Source organism: Mastigoproctus giganteus, chromosome 10 (genome assembly GCF_048544385.1).
Source record: "Mastigoproctus giganteus isolate SK-2022 chromosome 10, ASM4854438v1, whole genome shotgun sequence".
Lineage (NCBI taxonomy): Eukaryota > Metazoa > Arthropoda > Arachnida > Uropygi > Thelyphonidae > Mastigoproctus > Mastigoproctus giganteus.
The window spans coordinates 76,840,760-76,861,067 of NC_143584.1; the positions used below are offsets into that span (position 1 = coordinate 76,840,760).

At 38.9% G+C, this 20,308-nt stretch overlaps 1 protein-coding gene across 1 annotated transcript in view; it reads left to right on the forward strand.

The window, feature by feature from the left end:
• Positions 1-720: 720 nt before the first annotated feature.
• LOC150079100 (retroviral integration site protein Fli-1 homolog) overlaps positions 721-20,308 on the forward strand; it is a 170,446-nt gene continuing 150,858 nt past the window's right edge. Inside the window, exon 1 of the mRNA XM_090382952.1 lies at positions 721-1,558. Coding sequence (XP_090239078.1) covers positions 721-1,558 — 838 coding nt within the window. The remainder of the gene's footprint in view (positions 1,559-20,308) is intronic.

Genomic DNA, 20,308 nt, shown 5'->3' on the forward strand with positions numbered 1-20,308 from the left:
TGATTCTCTCTCTCTCTCTCTCTCTCCCTCCTCCCCACACACACTAGCCCGTGGCCGCTGCATGTATTGTCGCCTATTGTTTTGCGTGTATTGTCAAAGAAGCCATGAATCCACTTAATTACGGGCGATTTTCTTCGTTCATGTGCGACTGGTCACAGCATCCATCAAGAGAACGCTTGCCTTAATGAGGATGCGCAGTTGACTGGATCGGCACGTGTCGCTATTCCCGCCGTACCATCAACTACTCTCTCCCGCTTCACAGCTGATGCCGTGGTCCCAGGCGGGAAATTGAGAGTCATTGCGTACTTCTCCGGATGGGACGGGAGTTGGCCGACAGGTCACGAACTTACGGTTTCAGCAAAAGTTCCGGGTATGGAGTCACGCGATTTTGATGGTCGCTCGTGCTTCCTCTGCACCTCTTTCCCACCCTCCCCTCCCCTCTCTTCCACTCTGGTCTGAAGCGTGTATTCGACTTAAAGTGAATGCTTTTTTTTTTTTTTTTTTTCTTTTTTTTTTTGAGTGTGTGTCCATGACATTGAGCTAGCTCGTGCAGGACGGGTGCGGTTCCTTTCCGAGTTTTAAAATAAATGCACCAATTAGTTCCTTCATTGCTTGATACTGTCAGAAGAGATCCCTCGCTAAGGTTTCGACACGATATGACGCGTTATTAGAGATTCTGTATTGCTACCGGAAGTTTAGTCTTTACCGGAAGTACTACCCATGCAAGCTGACCTACAGTTCAGATCCTGTTTGTGTTCCTACTTCCAGGAAAAAGGAGCTGTCGGCCAGCGGAAGTCTCATTCCAGGCTTCTGCACGATCTACCGTCCCACCCTCACACGGCCATGTACGAAGGTTCCAGCAGCTGTTCCTTTGGCCAAGTCAGTGATCTCTCAAAGCACGCAGCCTCAGCTCCCAGCGGATCAAGGAGAGGATTAGGAGCCATCGCCGCACCTCACTGCTGCAGTCCAGGGTTAGGTCAGTCGACGGCATCATCATCTTCCAGTGCCAACCTCCCTCTTTCCTGTTCCGGGGACCAGAATGTCCAGATCAAGGTGGAAGGCTGCCCAGTCAGTGAGGAATGGCCGGGATGCACTTACAGGTTCGGAGTACCACCGCAACACTTAGCCGCGGGCAACCCGGCGACTTGTGCAGCGGCAGCATTGGGGCCTCGGCGCTACATGTCAGACGACAGCCCTAAAGGCGGCACGAACGAGACGCCACTGTCGCTGTCAAGTAAATCATCGGACGTCAACGGCACCGGGGGACCTGTTCTGAACTCTGCACTGGCTTTTCGTAACCGCTACCTGGGTCCGAGCGCTTTCAACAACCTCACCGGCACGGCGCACCTGTTCCCCGGCTCCTATGTTAGCGACATGACGGGCGGCAAGACGTCAGATGGAGTGCCTCTAGCTCCGTCCCTGCTCTCGAACAGCGGAGGTCAGCAGTCACAGGCAGACTTGTCGGTCAGGTCTTCAATCAACTCCCGTAACGGACACGGTGAACAGACGACGGGTCAGAAGGTCAGAGGGTCGGACAAGCGAGTCGTAGTGCCAGCAGGTATTGTGACTTTTCTTATTTTGTTATTTAAATTTTTGTAAGTGTATTTTCTTATAATTATTATAGATATATGAAGTTCATGACCATTTATCTGTAGTGGAATAATTCTGAGGTTGAAAAGTTGTCATTTATTTTTACTTTTGGAACACGCCCGATTTGACTGATGGCACTCGCGCCATAATTTATTTTCTTATAAGCGATGATGGCCAGATGACAAATGTATGAACTCACTTGATGCTGTTTAAAACAAACTACTTCTGTTCAATATCAGATAAAAATCTAAAACACCTAAAAATGTTTTCAACCCAGTCTTAGAAAATCTCATTTTAGTATTCAGATATTGATGGAGTGCTCAATATTTGGTGAACAGAACTAAATAGTACTTGAATAGCTCCTATCCCTGTTTATATTTGATATTAATGGTTGAGAAACTTGGCAAATCCTTGGGTCTAAACTGACCCAAGTCTTATCATCTTAAATGTAATATAAATTTTATTATCCTGGCCTGGCAATCGCTCAATTCTTAATCAAAGTTCAACTTCGAATGTTAACTCACAAAACTGACTCTCAGTCCGTTCCAAACATACTCTTAAACTTAAGCAATGCAGATATGAAGTAGTTTTAGAGCGCTGTCAACGAACCTTCACCCTATCGACGTCCTTAAAAACCAACGTGTATGTTACAAGGTCACTGAACACAGGAAGCACACTCAAGGAACTTGTCCGTTGTGCGGAAGAGGAAGGATAGCATAACACACCAGAGACTAAGATAAGAAAGTAGAGTACATATAACTTTGATGCTGTTTGCAGCTTTTAATTTCTTAAGATGGTAGGGTGCTGCCGTTTTTAATTGTGGTAAACCCCGATTTTTAAGAATCACACGACTTAAGCGTTCTTGTAAAAGTTATTCGAGGCAACAGGTTTTCTGAAATACTTTTATTTCTTAAAATATATCGATAAGAATAAGAAACTGAAAAACGTTTAGTTTATGGCGAATGTACGTGTAATGCAAGGGGATTTAACTATTAAGAGTGCGTGCAATGAAGTAGTAACCACCTTAGACCGCCTTCCTGTTTTCCGGTCGCTTTGTGGATTTCTTAGAACTTTCTTAGAATTTTTTTCAGGAAGAAAGCTACACAATTACCAACAGGATAAGTTAACTAACTTTTCCTCGTTTAGAATGCAAATAACGCACAACTCTAGCTATTGAGTTCGTTTACAGCTGATTAGAAAAACAAAAACAACACCAAAAATAAAGTTTCTCATTTTCTACAGAAGAAAATGATTGCTTCACTTTATTCGAAAGAAGCTTATTTGACTCAGGCAAAAAAACCTTAATTTAAAATACTTGATCTTTGATAAAATTATTGATTAAATGCTTAACAGTTTTGACCGGAAAAATTTTCTGAACTCCCAATGGCTTGTGAATGTATGACCTCACTGCTAACCAATGAATAAAGTATTAGAATTGAACAGAGAAGCAGTTGTGGCGCTGCGCACAAAGTTCTGTTACTTTTTAAAAATGCAGACACCATCTTTATTTAATTATGCTTCTTCTGGAGTTATAACCCAGGATGGGTCTTAGCCTTCTCGACAATGTTCTACCAATAAGTCCTCCCAGAAGCCAAACTTCTCCAACTTCTTATTCTCATGGTCTTTAAGTCCTCTTCTACGTTTATCCATCCATCTTTTTCATGGTCTTCCTCTTGCCCTCCTCCTCCCTGGAGGTTTCATTATACTCTTAGTTGTTCTGCTATCTTCCATTCTCATAACAAGTCCCAACTAAGCAAGCCTCTGGCTCCTCTTCACAAATTCGACGATGTCCATACCCTGAATAACATGGTCAAGTTCACGGTTCATTCTAATTCTCCAGGATCCATCAACATCTTGTACGGGCCCAAAAACTTCATTTAATTAATTTAGTAATTAAGATCGCAATTAATCTTCATTTAATTACGATCTTAAAAGAATATTTTCTTCTTTTACAATTTCTTAAGAGTAAATTTTTTTTAATCACGATCTCAAAATGGTAATTTCTCACACAATCAGCTATGGAAACCAACCATTTCGCGAAAAATTCAGAAACAGAATCAACTGTGAGGTTAAAATTCTTATCATCAACAGTTCCCGTCATAAACCTGTCACTGTGAAGGATTACCTTCCCGCACACTGCATATAGCTTACATTGCGGATAGGTAAGGCAGCGGAGTTATCTTCACGTGCGACAGTTTTTATTACCACAGCTTGTATCTGCTGTTCCCTTACAGCGAATGCTCCATTTAGTAGATTGAAGGATGAACATCGCAAAGAAGTCCAGGCGCGCGCGCACACACACTGGTGTGACGTTTAAAAATAAACAAAATAAGAGGGCCTCACATTTTGTAATTAGTTTGTGCACGTGTTTACAATGAAGGTGTCAACACTGGTGAAAAAAAAAATTGGAAAATCTAAAGCCGGCGAGCGAATACGACGAAGGAGGGAGCTTGTTTTGACATTTACACCTGGCGTAACAAATTATCTCCATGGGAACGAGAGCATGTACAGGTAATGATTATATTAACGGGTATATGGCGGATGTCTGGTATCTCGTTGCAGAAATCATCGCCATTGCATAATCCAGGGACAGGTGAAAGTTAGCGAAGTTAGAAAGGCAGCTGTCAGAGCTCGGGGCCATCACTCAGCCCTGACACACTCATAAATGCTACATTAGTGATATTGACGGGTAGCTCGGGGCTGAATGCTGTTTCGCTTGTCTAAGGCCGGTGGGTGAGATGGCAGGAGCCAACTCCCCGCTCCCTTTCCGATCTGCGGCTTCTCCACACACACACACACACACACACAGAGTTCAATCAATTAACCAAGCTTCCAGTCGAAGGGGTTTTGGTGTGTTTACCTAGGCAACCACAACCGGATTAACAGCATTTAGTAGGTAGCCGCCACATGATCGGCCATAAATAATAAATCAAGGGGGGTGGTCTCGTGAACTTACCGCATTAATAGTACTCAATGTTAGAAGTAGGCAACGGTTCTGTCAAGAACGGTTGTTTTGCAATCTGATGTACAGAACCAAAAGCCAGATACAGCGAATAGAATTAGTGTTAAAGAACTGCACTTCAAGGACTTTGATATTGCCTTTTGCCTCTTGATATTCAGAAGAACAGAAAGTACTTTTAAATAAAATGACAGAGTAACAAACACGCCCAGAATAACCATTAACCATCTCACCATTAAAATCTCCGAATACTCTTTCTTTTATCTGTACTTCTTGGCTTACTATACAATGTTTTTTTTCTGAATCTCTTTAATTTCACCTATTATTGCTAATCAGATGGATCACGTTTATTCGTTCATTGTTCTGTACGACCTTCCTGTCTTCCTCTCATACAAGAGCACCGCCCGACAGGCATATACACTGCAGGGAACAATAAAACTATCGCTTTATTAAATTCCATTTTTCCGTTTCATCAACTGCAGGTTAATGAAAAGATTGACATGCCTCAACATGTAGAAGCGAACAAGCAACAGACTGAAACGGACCACGAAACAATATTGGTGTCACATGCCAACAAGTGACAAATGAGATTAATTAATCATTGACCCGCATGTAAATGAAATAAAATGGCACTTGATGAAGCGATATTTTTAGGGGTATTGTACGAAGCGATGGTTTGGGTTAAGAGGTCAGTCGGGAGGTTCTTGGATTATTTTTGTATTATCACCTAGGAAAATGAGGCTTGAGTGAGAGAGCAGCAGACTGTGTTCTAAAGTTCGTTTGAAGTGAAAATATCCAATGAAAATTCAAGAAAAAATTCTTTCTTCTCCATGTGAGACCAGCTACCTCAGTACCTCTTGAAAAACTCACATGCGTTCCTACCTTCATTAATGTAGCCTTTCAGCGGGTGATAAGATATTGTTACTATATAAAATACAAGACCATTTCGATAAGAATGGAATCCTTAATGGTCACAGCATGGGATCGTGAATTGGAAGTGCAAAAACAACTGACATTATTTGCAATGACTTCAGTAAAGATTCTAATACGGTCCCTATTAACGGCTATTGCGCAAACTGGGTTTACTGGTAAGATATTTCTCTGGATCAGCTGGCTAAAAGACAGGAGGTAGAGCGTAGCCATGAATGGATATACCTCGGATGGACAAAAGTACCACATGGAGTCAGTCCCTGTGGAATAAGCTTTGGGGATACTTCTCTTTCTTATCTTCCTTAATGACATTGATCAGGGAGTATAGAGGAAGTTATTAAAGCTTACTGATGATTTAAAGGTAGGAAGGGTAGTTAATGACCAAAGCCAGATCATTCTGCGTAAAAATAACTTACATCGATTGCACAAATGGGTGGAAAAGTAGCAATTGAAGTTTTGCACTTAGAGAACAGAAATCCAGGAGTTACAAGCCAGAGGAGGTGGAGTTAAAAGTAGTCCAGGACGAAAAGACTTAGGATTAGAATTCGGTCATACATAAAATTTAACGTGAAGTGTAAACAGACGTCTAGGAAGGCTTAGTGTTATGTCCATAATATATATGACCTTCGCAAATAGGGAAATGGATATCATGTAATCTCTTTGCATGAAGTAAGACCACACTTAGAATATTGTGTTCGTGTCTGGAATCTACACTTGAAGAAAGGCACAGAGCTTCTGGAACGAGTGCGAAGAAAGGTAACCCGATTGGTGACGGGTGTTAATCGATGTCGATATGGACGGCTTAAAAGTTTCCAATGCAAAGCTAGTCAACTAAACGTCTCGAGGAGGGGACTTAATTGAAGTAGATAAGGCCCTTAAGGGCAACGGTACAACTGCAAAATGAAATAGGGTGGTATATTTTCACTGGCAAAAGCTAGAAGAATCAAGGAGCACAAATACAAAATTCCTTTCAACGATCTACGGGTGGTTGCAGATCATCGGAAGGAATCGCCTACCACAGTGGCAGAGGTTGATAGTTAAGTTCAAATAGGAATTGGATGGACACTTTCTGACAAAGGTGGAGGTATGAGTGACATTATTTAAATATTTATAAAATCTCATTATCGATTCTGTAATGTTTAGAAGTTTTATTACTATTGTACTTTGAATTTTTTAAAACAAAGTTTATGTTATGGATATTTTGACATTTAGATATTCCTTTGTGTATGCTAACAGGTAAATGACACCCATTGAAATCAACGGTGTTTCTAAGGTGCACCGCAATTTCATCAAATAATATTCATAACATTATTTACTGCAATTACATAGATTGATGAAGTATGCCAGTTGCTTGAATTCTCCATTTTTGTTAACATATTCCAAACAAATCTATTAAAATATGTATTAGTGCTTTGCAGGCGGGTGTGAGTTCCTTTTCATCCAGGCACTTCAGTTTTTATTGCCAGTGAGAAGATGGGCAAATTCAAATAAGTATATTTTTGTGTGGTAAAGACGTGGACAAAGGAACTGTTGTTTGCAATACAACTATAGATGGATATGCAAGCGAAAGCATAAATGTGAGAAATAAGGGATGACAAAATAACACTGCCATTTATGTTGTCAGATATCGATGATGTTCTTAATATCATTATTAAGGACAGATGGTATTCACATTTATTAGGTTTTAATAAAATCAAAGCAATAAAATATCTTTAACGGCTTGGATATCTGTAAACGAAAACTTTTTAAATTCATAACATCCGGTCTCCATCTCAAGAGTCATCAGAAATATGTAGTTATCCCCTAATAATTATACTGAACAATCCTCACCAAAAAATGATCTTAAAAATTTTGACATTTGTCTTTGCAAACAAAAGAATCGGCCAAAAAAAGAGAAGGCCAAATTTCTTAACACATTTGTCTTAACAAACTAAGACAAATGTCTTAATTTTTAAAATCGTTTGCTCTATATTATGTTTCGAAATTTGTTTTATACGATCTTTTTTTTCCTGATTATGAAAAAAGAAGTTTTTTCTCTTTTATTTGAGATTTTCAATTTATATTCTTTGTGATGTTAAACAAATAATATAGCAGAGAAGGTAGAAATCTTTTAATTTGAAATAACGAAGGATGGTGTCTCTCTCTCTCTCGCAGACACAATCAGAAAAGAGAGGCATGGGTTATTCTTGACCTCGTTCGTAGAAATGGCCAAGCGCGCTGCAGTAGTACATACGTTTGAGTTGGCCGTGGTTCGAGCCCATAACGGAGATTTCCTGCATTCTCTCTATCATTAAAACTCCTTTGACCCTATGTGATCATCCCGGAGTATAAACAGAGATTTTATTTTAAATCACACAATAGCAGTTATTACTGACTGCATGATTATAGGGTAACAGGCATTCTGTGTGTTATCAGACAGTCTAAAACACTGATGGATCCAATTATCTTTCTATTTCAGAAGATTTAGGATCAAGAAGCCTGGTCAGCTTGAAGAAGAAAAGATCAAACCCTCCAGCACATGACAGCCCGACGAAACAAATGGCCCTCAGTCCCCAGCGGCTTTCACTCCCTCTCTTACGGCAGACAGAGGATCAGAGTGGAAGCAGAGGGTGCTAAGAATCTCTGGGTACGACCAGGCTGCCATGCACGGAAACTGAACTTGGCCTGTTATAACGTACAATCACTCATCGGTGAAGACAGGATATTAGAGTTGGAAAAGGAATTAGAAAATGTGAATTGGAATATCATCGGTTTGGCTGAAACAAGAAGAAGAAATGAATCACTTATAAGTTTATCAAGTGGAAATCTGCTGTACACCAATGGAAACAGTGAAAGGGGCAAAGGTGGAATTGGATTTCTGGTCCATAAAGATATAAAAAACATTTTGGAATTCAAAAGTACATCACCAAGGGTATCAACACTTAGGATTTCTAAGAGGTACAAGCTAAAGGTTATAATGATTTATGCATCAACATCGAGCCATGATGATGAAGAGGTTGAAGGAATGTACACCGAAATTGAGTCTTCTAGATAAGCAGAAAACCTATTACACTATCATTATGGAGGACTTCGATGCTAAGGTTGGAAAGAGATAAAACAGCGCAGAAAGGGGAACTATAGGAAATTTTGCAATTGGTGAAAGACTTGTGGAATTTGCCGAATCTCGAGGAATGTCAGTAATGAACACTTTTTTCAAGAAAAGGGTGAACAGAAAGTGGACATGGAAGAGCCCAAACGGATTAATCACTAATGAAATTGACTTCATCCTCACTAACAGAAGATATATTGTGAATGATGTTACCGTCCTGAATAAGGTAAATGTAGGAAGTGATCACAGAATGGTAAGATGTACACTTTATTTAGATGTAGAAAAGGAAAGGAAAAAAACTGACTCGAGTAAATAATACAAAGGTCTTTGAGATAACAGAAGAGGAGAAAAAGCAGTATGTACTGGAACGTAAGAACAAGTTTGAGCTTCTGCAGACTGCTCAAGACCAAGATATTGACAAGAAATATTACACCTTTCTGAAAGTGATAAAGCCCAAGAAACCTATAGGGAAAAAGAAATCCAAAGAAGAAAAATTAGTCAAGAAACAACTGTTACGATGAACCGAAGGCGAAAAATGAAGAGCAAGATAAACACTGACAAAAAAAAAATTGAGTATACTGAGTTATGCAAAACCATTAGAAAGAGACTCAGAGAGGACATGAGAAGATTTAACACAAGAAAAGTAGAACAGGCATTAAGGGAAAACAAAGGACTTAAATCAGCAGCCATGAGCAATAATACAGAAAGAAAAATGATACTTAAACTGAAGAATAGCGATGTGTACTTATAAATAGCAGAGAAGGCATAATTCAAATAGCAGAAGACTACTCTAGGGAATTATACAAGGAACGAGGGAATAATACCAGCAGAGGGGAAGATGGATCGCAAATTAGTAATACATACAACATACCCTTCCTGATGAGGTAGAACATGCATTGAAGAAAATGAAGAATCGGAAAGCCCCGGGGGTGAAGTTGAAGTTACTGTAGAGTTTTTGAAATTGGGAGGAAGAGACATGACACGAAAACTGCATGCTCTTCACAAAGTGCATTAGAAAAGGTGTGACACCTAAGCAGTGGAATAATGCAATCATAGTTTTGCTGCATAAGAAGGAGATAAATCAGAAATTGGAAATTATAGACCAATTAGCTTGTTATCCCACATCTACAAGCTGTTCACAAGGGTCATTACTAACAGATTAGAAAGAACACTTGATGAGAATCAACCGAAAGAGCAAGCTGGCTTTAGGACAGGATTCTCAACTATGGATCACCTTCACGTAATATCACAGCTAATGGAGAAAGCAAATGAATATAAAACACCATTATGCCTGGCATTTGTGGATTATGAAAAGGCATTTGACTCCATACAGCATAAGGCAATGTTTCGGGCACTGGAAAGACAAGGCATAGATACTCCATATATTATGATTTTGAAGAAAATATACGAGAGTGCTACCTCCTTTATTAGACTAGACAAAGACAGTAGCAAATTTAAAATCGAGAAAGGAGTTCAACAAGGAGACACAATATCTCCGAAGCTGTTTACTGCTGCCATTGAAGAAACTTTCAGAAGATTAGACTGGTCGCAGAAAGGAGTCAATGTGAATGGAGAGTACCTAAACCATTTACGATTTGCAGATGACATTGTGGTCATAAGCCACGATCCCAAAGAATTAGAAGAAAATCTTAATCAGTTATGCAGAGTAAGTAAGGATTTTGGACTAAAGATGAATATGGCTAAAACAAAAGTAATGATGAACAAGTATGCCATAGAAAGGGAAATAATGATTGAAGGAACAGTAATTGAAAAGGCGGAGTCGTATACTTATCTGGGACAAGTTATTAGCTGTAATAATGATCAATGGCTGGAAGTCAAGAGAAGAATAAATTTTGGATGGATAGCATTCAGGAAATATAGTCACATACTGAGGAGCAATATCCCAATTTGTCTGAAACGTAAAATAAAGAACCAATTTATACTCCACACCATGACCTATGGAAGTGAAACTTGGGCACTCACCAAAAAATGGAAGAGAAGCTGAGAACTACACAGCGAAGAATGGAACGAATTATATTCGGAATCAGACTGTTAGACAAGAAGAGAAACAAGGATTAGGCAGCAAACTCAAGTAAAGGACATTCTTATCAAAACTAAAGAACTAAAATGGTCTTGGGCAGGACACATAGCTCGAAGACATGATGACAGATGGACTAAGAAAATAACAGAATGGTACCCAAGAGGAGCTAGAAGAAAACCTGGAAGACAACGACAGAGATAGACAGATGAAATTCATGAGTTCGTGGGTAGTAAATGGATGGCCATTGCACAAAACAGAGGGAACTGGAAAGTTGCTGGAGAGGCCTTCAACCTACAGTGGATTGAAAATGGCTGATGATGATGCATGATTATAATACGCTGGAATCTTGCCCTGTTAACAACAATCAGAAAAAATTTTCAACCTCTCGAAATATACAGCTGGCCAAAATATTAAAAACCTCGGTTTTACTGGGACATTCGCCAATACATCTTCGAAATTTTCCGAAATCCATGAGGTCTATCAAAATTAATTTATTAATCTGCAGATTTTATGCTTTTGAAAACTGATCTCTGTCCTTTAACGAAATATTAGCGTACATAAATGAATCAATTTACACGCAAGATAATCGAAGATCGCAATCTCTGATTGCCTAAAATCTTTATTGTAAAAATTTCAATACAACTTTGCAGAAAATGCTGAAAACAAAATTTGAGCAAAGTTAACAAAAATGCAGATTTAGCGTCTCTTTAATCGAGATGGCAGAAGCGGATCTCAGGAAGAGGGAGTACGATTTTTCGCATGAGTTATTCCGTGTTTATAACCCGAAAAACATGAAAATTGGCCCGTACATACGGAATACTACGGATCAAAATCCATAAGGTTATGAGTACCACGCTAGGGTGCCATTAAAGTAATAATTTGGGTGTACTTTTTTTTTTTTTCTAGGTATGTGGTACAGTATTTGATGGGAAAGTTTCGCAAAGGGGGTATGATAAAGCGTGGTGACGTTTCTGTTATATACCAATGCAAGCCATGGAACTGTGTTTATGGATGCTGCATCATATACTTTACGCACAAAGTAGATGGCAACTTCCCTGATACGATAAAACTGGGACATCGCCAATAGGGGCAAAAAAGCGAACTTCCATATCATATCCTAGGTGTCATGAGCGAAGGTTATAGGATTCTTTTATTATTATTAATCTGAGAAGCTGGTTTTTAAGTCCCACAGCCAATCACAATAATTACTTAACACTGGGGAATAAAAAAAAGGTTACTTTCCATAACAATCATTATTATTTATAACAAATGCCTGGTCAATCCAGCAGTGTCCTGTTGGTTTATATTCTTGAATAGACATGGTGTTACCACGTCTATCACAATGAAATTGATACATAGTTGCGCGGTATGTTTCGTCTTCACATACCTGTTCATAATCAACGTGGAGCTGACTAAAAAGTGTCGCGAATGGTATATGGGACCATGATGAGGTACTCCAGGTAGATTCAGCCTAGGGTGGACGGATGACGAACCATTGCTTCAATAAGTTCTGTAGGGTTCATGGCCAAGCAAAGATTTCCAGCATGGCGAATACTTGCATCATATCGGATATCCAGCTTACCTAGAGTAAGGAGACTATGCGTTTATCAGCATAATTTACTGAGAGAGGGTTCATCTTAGGCGCAAATTCTGAACAACTCATCGCTTAAAGTTAGAAACTAAAATTAAACTCTAACGGTTGCATTTTAAGGTAGAATAATTGATCAGAAACCGAACCAAAGCTGGTTACAGTGGTAGAGAAGCTTAATTTCTAGGTTATTGCTCTTGGTTTGGAAGTATACCATCACTGACACCATATTGCGCCAGTGTAGAGGTATGCATAGGCAACCTCTACACTGGCATAGGTTGAAGCGACCCGTGGGACCAGGCGGATAAAAACTGACTCAGATTTTGTTGGAGTTATATTAATCAAGTATTAACACCAAATTTCGGGCTTCCTTTGGTTTGAAAATTATAATATCTATTAAAAAGAAATTTATTTTTTTATTGAAGATTTGCTAATTAAAATATGCATGTTATATTTCGTAGTTTTTGCCACGAAAGAACATTCAACAGTCAAATCTATGATAAATAAAAAATAAATGTTCTGTTTATATTCCGGGACGACCACACAGTCAGTGGAGTTCACAAGATAGAGAGAATATAAGAAACAGCACCGCATTTAGTAGTCACGGACTTGACACCAGGTCACTCAAAGCAAGTATATTTATGCACCCTCCACCTGATCACTTGACTTCGGCGGTTGATGAATCAATTTAGATTTTCAAAGCTGGCAGTAAATCTACTTTGTTAAGGTGAGTGACCAACTATCTCGAATTTAAAAGAAGAGTCCCGATTTCGAAGATTCTGTCCCGGTATCTCCAAAAAACCATCGAAAACCTTGGAATTCGTCTATTTTGTAACAGTGGCTGAAAATAATGTAATTTCGGAAGTGTTTTTTCCCATTTTTCTTACGATGATCTTTTCAATAAGCTCTTTCTTACTTAGCTTACTGAAAAGATAATCGAAAGATGACCTTTTCAATACGCTTTTTGTCCTTAATTCATATCTTAATGAGTGGGCGCTTTGCAAATGGCACAAGGAGATGTAGCTACAGACCAGAGATCGTTGAATGCACTTAAAAGCTTTCCATTTTTGTGGGAACATCAATTTGTCCTCTCTTTTTCGTATACGAACCACTTATTAATAATTTTTGGTGATGGGAAAAATCACTAATAACCGTGGAAACCGTGAAATATCTATTGATAATCCAAATTAATTACGTAGTAACTTGTGAAGAGATGTTTGAGAAAATGAAGATGAATAGAGAGTTGTTATTTAAGCTCAGATCTTACAATATATATCTTTCCAATTTCAGGAATAGAAAAATTCCCACAACTTCAGAAATAGATGAATAAATTATGAAAATAATTTACATAATTAGTGATGTATTTTCTATGCATCACAATAAACATAATTGGCATGTAACACAGAGATGGAACTTTCATGGCCTTTTATCATGTCGTGACGAAGTTAATCAGTCGGGTGAGAGACACCTTCAAGGAAAGTTGGGGTTTTTCTTCCAGCGAAACATGCAAACGGACCACACAAACAATACACACGTTTTACATTCAAAATGCACTGATCCCTCAAGACTTTAATTCCTTCAGCGTAAATTCAAGATATTTCCACGTTTCGATTATATATGGGTAACATGTTTTTCCACATAAAGTTTTAAGTAAAAAAATGTTTTGAACAATAGGAATATTCCTGAGGATGGATCTCATTAAACGAGCCCATCGACTGATAACGGAGATTATTCTTGAGGGTTTTAGTATCTGTATAGGTGATGGAGTCTTTCCATCACTATGGAAGGATGCTTTACTAAACCTCCTATTGAAGACACCATCTATGCACAAAAGTTATCCTCGATCTTATCGACCTATTTCTCTCCTTCCTGGATTATAAAAAAGTTTTTGAGAGAGCTTTACAGGTTGTAACTGAGAAATTACTCATTGATTTACATTTGGTGTGGAGTGGGTTAGCTTATTCTGCGTGCCATGGTATTATGAGATGTTTCTGAATATAGAACTGCACATCTTGGTAGATCCGCGGATAGAAATGGCAAGAAACTGGAACGCTCTGATAAATGTTTGGCAGGAGCACTGGAGAGTTTGTGATAAAAGACAGATTACCAAAAAAATTTTTTCTGGATGTAAAACAAGCAGCATCAACACAAACTAAATAGCTCGCACCGAACTTACATTCTATATTCTTATTAATTTGTCGTGATTCGATTAACCCAAAGTTGCATAACTTAGGAATGACTGAAAGAACTAGTTGGTATTGTGAAACGGAGTCATGAGAACATGTTTTGTACATCTGTGAAGAGTATAACGATGTAAGAGTTGAATTGTTATCTCGGATGAGTAATCTCAGTGTTTTAGTAGAAGGCTGTGACACAATGCTAGTGGAAACGCAACTTAACTTCTCGCTTTCCAGGACTTCGCAATTGGTGTATTTTGATCTGCGAAGGACGCCTCTGCGTCTGGAATCCTGTGATTGGTAGTGCAGTCCAGAATTCTGAGAACTTGGCTTGCACTGATTTGCAAAAATGGAGCCATAAGTTCATGTAGTGAAGTCGCATTTAAATTCTCTGCTGGCAAGAGTTGTCTACGAATCCGGAAATGCGGAGTTCCTGTGGAATATGACACTGCAGTAGATCACGCTCTTGTGATCTGGAGATAAGGACTTTGAAATATTACGGAATTCAGCTGCTAATGCAGGTATGGAAGATCTGCGCAGTATTATAGTTATAAAACATGCTTATACAGTTCATAGTTCTTAAATGAAGGATTGTGCTGTGGGACGGAACAGAATGAATTCGTTTTGGTGGAAGTGGGCAAGGATGTGGTATTTTGCTTCTGAATTCGGATGTCTGCCCACTCCCACTTCAGTATCCAATGATCGACGTCTTCGGTTTCCATTTGACATCCCCTGGCAGTTCATAGCGATGCCAGCATTGTTGTGATTGTGGCCCCTTTTTGGATTCATAACTGGGTTGTCACTATTGCAACAATTGCAGGGTATCTACCCATCCACCAACCGACCGAAGAAGGCCAAGAAGCCTTGAAATGGTGCCTTCTGGGTGGTGGTATATCCGCTGAAAATAAGTAACAATAGGTGAAGAGTTACTTATTCGAGGTAGTGCAATACCATGGCAACTCGTTGTGAAGGTATTCACAATATGAGATATAATTAAAACGATGCATTAAAACTACCCTGGTAGAAGAAATGATGTGTGTGTGCATTACCCACGCATAAACGAACTCCTTCATTTTGAAATTTTATCGAAACAGAAGATTATTACTAGTTCATAAATATGAAAGAACAGAAACATACGAAATAAGGAAAATTAAAAAAAATAATTATTATATAACTCAAAAAAGTTACATAAACAGTACAGAATTTAGAAGTTAATTACAATATAAGAAAACTCTGTCAGCAGGTTACGAATTTGTAAGAATACTACTGAACAGATAACAGAAAGGCACAACCGGGAAGTTTAGAAGTCTTGTTGTTTGAAAGACCGCACCACACCAGTTAAGGGATAACATCACTTATCCCTTATACAGCGATGTCAGTGTGAGTAATTTTAAAACTACAGCAAAGCGATAAAAGTAAATAATAATAACAACAAGAAATGCCAATATTTAACGGAAACACGATTATAAGAACTTTTTTTATTTATTTTGAACCCTAGAATGCAACAATCCCGGAATTTTCTGCGCACACTTTTGAAACAGCGTATGCTTTATTAATGGTAGTGCGATTTTTGTTCCACTAAGCTTAGAATCCTAGATTTGTATTGAAAACAAAATCAAAAGTAATTTTCATAATATCATTGATCCTTCGTATAGAGTAAGAGGACTTCAAATTTGGAAACAATGCAAGAACATCACCATATTTAGCAGTCACGCGGGGTAGAACCACGGTCAACCCAAACGCACGCACTATTGTTCTCTCTCGTTTGATTATTCGGCTACGGCGGCTACATGCAACATATTCATAAGTTGTATCAGTACTGCACTACAAATAAACAGTTCTCTACTCACGAGAAGTATCATCTCTTCTTCAAATATGATGCTTCCACCAAGATAATGGCATCGCGTCAACTCAATTATGAAATAAATAAAATAATGCTGCAGTATTGAAAATGCCAAGTGACGGCAGATTCATTCTGATAATCTTTAAAAGATTATAATAGCTTCGTGTCTAGAGTGAAAATACATTACTGAAAGCAGAACGTAAAGCTGTTTTAAATTACAGTATAAAAGCTATTCTACTTATGTTAGCTCAGTATAACGAAAGGATGTATGCGTATCTGCTCTTAATAATGAACGTATAAACATAAAACAGACATTTGCTGTAGAAAAATGTTGTTTGATACATCATGATGGAAAACAATGATTTTCTTTATCATTACCGTATACCTTCGGAAGGAATTGGAGATCAACATTAGTAAGCAAGGATCATTTACATCTTGAGATGGCAAGCGACAACCCACAGTTCTGATTCGTTCATCTCCAAAATCCAGCATTCCATAGACAAAAGCTTTGTTTATTGTTTTCTAATGCAAATGGCCGAATTTAGCTTTCATAAAGGGGGAAGTTCGTGCATGAAGTAAGAGTTCCAAAGTTAACACGCATGCGTCGTGGTTTATAATACAACACTAGTGAGTGAGAATTCAACAGAGCCAAGCCGCTTGATGGGGTATAGTATAAGAGGAGCTTCTGTAGGCTGTGTAAGTATGAGCAGTAACTGGTTATTCACAGGGATCAGCTCAGCTCTCGCGAGAAAATGATGTTAGAGGATGATTTGTCTTCTTTAGAAATTAAGTCTAAACAAGAATTTAAGAAAATTTGGGCTTAATCATAAAGGCTATATAATAAAAGAACCACTGTGCGAGTTTGTATGGGATTTTCATAGATTCTAGACACCTGAAATACGGAATACATATTAAGGGGGACTTGGGGAGGGGTGCAACTGGGCACCAATTACATAAGAAGGTACTATTATCGACTGATGTATCAAGTACTATAAATGCTTCTCTCAAACTGTCAATTTCTTAGCGCATTGGTTATTCAAGCCACAGTGCGAAAGTTCCTATGATATTTGTACCCGTAAAGTACAAGCAGGGGCGTCGCGAGTCAACATGGGCCCTGGGCCTCACCGAGCTAATCCATCTTTTCCAGTGGGAGGGCGTGACTCCAATTCCGGGCTCCTTTCACAATGCCCGAGCTCGGAACAGCAGACCTACCTTCCCAACGTTCCTGTTAAATTCCAATAGTACTCCGCAGTATACGTTCATGGAGCGATTTGCTTGCTCATCAATCGGGTATAACTCATAAAGGAAACTACTACTACTACTTCCGCTTGAGATCGGTTGCCTGCAGCACCATGAAGAATCCTTGAGTACCTCCAGCCTTCGACGGGATTCCAACTCACCTTTCCTCCCTACTCGTAACTCGTGTGGAAAGGTGAGTGTCGATTTTAGACATGGCTGGTGGATTCTCCAAGAGGTATAGTAGAATCCCCCCTATACCTCTTGGAGAATCCCCCAAAATTCTACATCCCCCAGCCATGTCTAAAATCGACAACTGCACCAGGTGATCCACAATAAGACTTCAACTAACCTTCAGAGTCTGAACAAAGTGGATGGCGATTTCCGTGCTTATGTACATAAAACAAGAACAAATTAATCAATGCGCTTAATTGGCGGGATCTTTAGTAATTTCCACTCTACCAACTTCAACGGGTTGCTGAACGCTACCCCAATTAACAATCACATCAGCCTTGCTGCAAGGTAACACCAGAACAAGCTCCAATTTGGAGCTTGTTCTGTTCTGCAGCCTGTTATACTTATAATATCTGCACATAAATGTATAACCTACAATGTTTGATTTACATGAATTTTATGTAATTATTATATTCTTTTATTCTTTATCGTTTGTAGTTATTCACTGTTCTGCAATCTATTTATGATAGATGTTAAACCTAACGCTGGTCACCATGATGAGCTTGCCGTATTTAAAGTGACAGAAAGATTCATCACTTTATACTATGGAAGTTACATCAAAATGAATCAATATGTAATATTTCAGAGTATTATTTACTGCAAACCGTGCGCTTGAACACACATCTTACATGGTATTAACTAAATGCATTAATGCTCTTTTGTAAACGCTTCTTCGAAGATGTTTTATTAATGATTGCACAGCATACGTTATAAGGCTGTGGTGATAATCCAAATGGGTGTATTTAAGTATCGAAATTTCCCATCCATACAACTTGAACCACTAATGGATTTACGTGGCTGTTTGGCAAACGGTTGGTTGACCCGTTATTGAACAAGAACGTATATATTCGAGTATTCTTAGCGCATAGAAACATGGTGGTAACATACTGGCCGAAATTCCCTCAGCATGAATTGTTGAGGAGGCTTTCATCCTGCAGTGGGTTGATAATGGCTGCACTTTACTTTTTTTTTTTTTACTGGCCGAAATTATAAATTATGACAATAAAAACCAAAAATTCTTAAACAAAGAGATGCCAAGAGTGAAATCGATATGCGGTTTGTTTTTTTACAACCCTGTAAACAGCGGAACAAGAGGCTAACTAATGTGCTGTGTGATAGGCGTAACATCGACTGTTAACACCGATTTAAAATAAAATAAATACTTAGGTTTGACCACTCGGCTACGGGGGCCTCGGAATATGAATAACGGGGCACAGTACAGTCAGATACCTTTCTACCTGTATTAAATATTTCTGTTAATGGTGGAGAAAGTTTGTACGTGGTCCTGAATACTTTCGCATCCCAGAGGGTTCAACAGGGTGAGAAAGTTGGAGGCAATGGATTGCGTTGTTTGTGAAACGATTCACTTCCTCACATCCCCAAAAATAATGTATAGAATTTCCCCAAAGTTTTGAAATTGTCGTTTGTTAATTCAGTTCTATAATGAATGCCTCTGATGGTATACTTTCTAACATAATACACTTCTTGGCAAGCGCAGCAATGATGCTGGAACTGTATTCAGTAACTCCATCCACAAGTTCCTTAAGTTAAAATGCATTTACAATCACAGATTCAATTTACACGAGGACTATAGGGACAGTCTTTATAAAGGATTCGTAGTCTTTCACGGGAATTCACCATAGACCATTTCCAAACGAGTAGCAGAGTCGCTGCGTTGTCATGGAGACTGTCCCTCAGATGAAGAACACTTGAAACGCTAGCCATGGAAAGTAGAGGTGTAGGCTTGATCGACCCTCGTTATTCTTAGCATTTACAACCATGGATTCAATTTACAATCCAATTATTAGCTTTCAGATAGGAAATAAATTCATTTTATCATTTTTAGATCTCATGCGGCAAGACCCTTTTTGATGGGTCAGTACAAATCCAACGATGACGTTTGCTTGATTCCATTGAGTCAGTTCGTAAAGAAAAGGTAGCCGCTGCGGGAAATATGCATCCAGAGAAGGCCTCTTCAATCGCAGTTGCAAATTAGCAGATCTCAGGAGGAGGCAGTAGGTGATCCTCGCTAAAAATAACTCCAAGCTCGGTTTCACCACGATAACACAACCCAGTATCCGAAACACCAAAACTCGACAATCTAGCCTTAAATGGACCATAACTTGTTTAAAATATATATAATTGACAAAAGTCGACAGAGGAAAGAAGCCGGAAAGTGTGTGTTCCATTTCCGAAATATGTACCACCGCATCTTTCTGCATGGATTCTTAATTTATTTTCTCTTTTTGAAATCATCCTTCCATCTCGGTATCCTTCTGGGAGATACGAAATTCTTAGGGTAGAAGTAACCCTTTCTTTTCTATCACAGCAGACCAAAGTCCTTAAAGCTACCAACAGGTTAACTCTTAATCTAGAACCGAATACCTGGAGGGTATAAAACTACATAGAGTAGCGCATGCTCGTGTTGTTGATAACAGTGCATGCCTTTGAGTAGCTATTAAGTGTCTCGCCATCTCTACATTGTTCATTCCAGGCTCCAAGTATGCAAGCTGCATGACCGCTATGAAAATAAATACCCCTCATCATGCATATTCATATATTTCCTTTTATTTCCCAGTCGACTCTGAGGTATTTATATTGAGGGGGGGTTGGAAAAAAGGT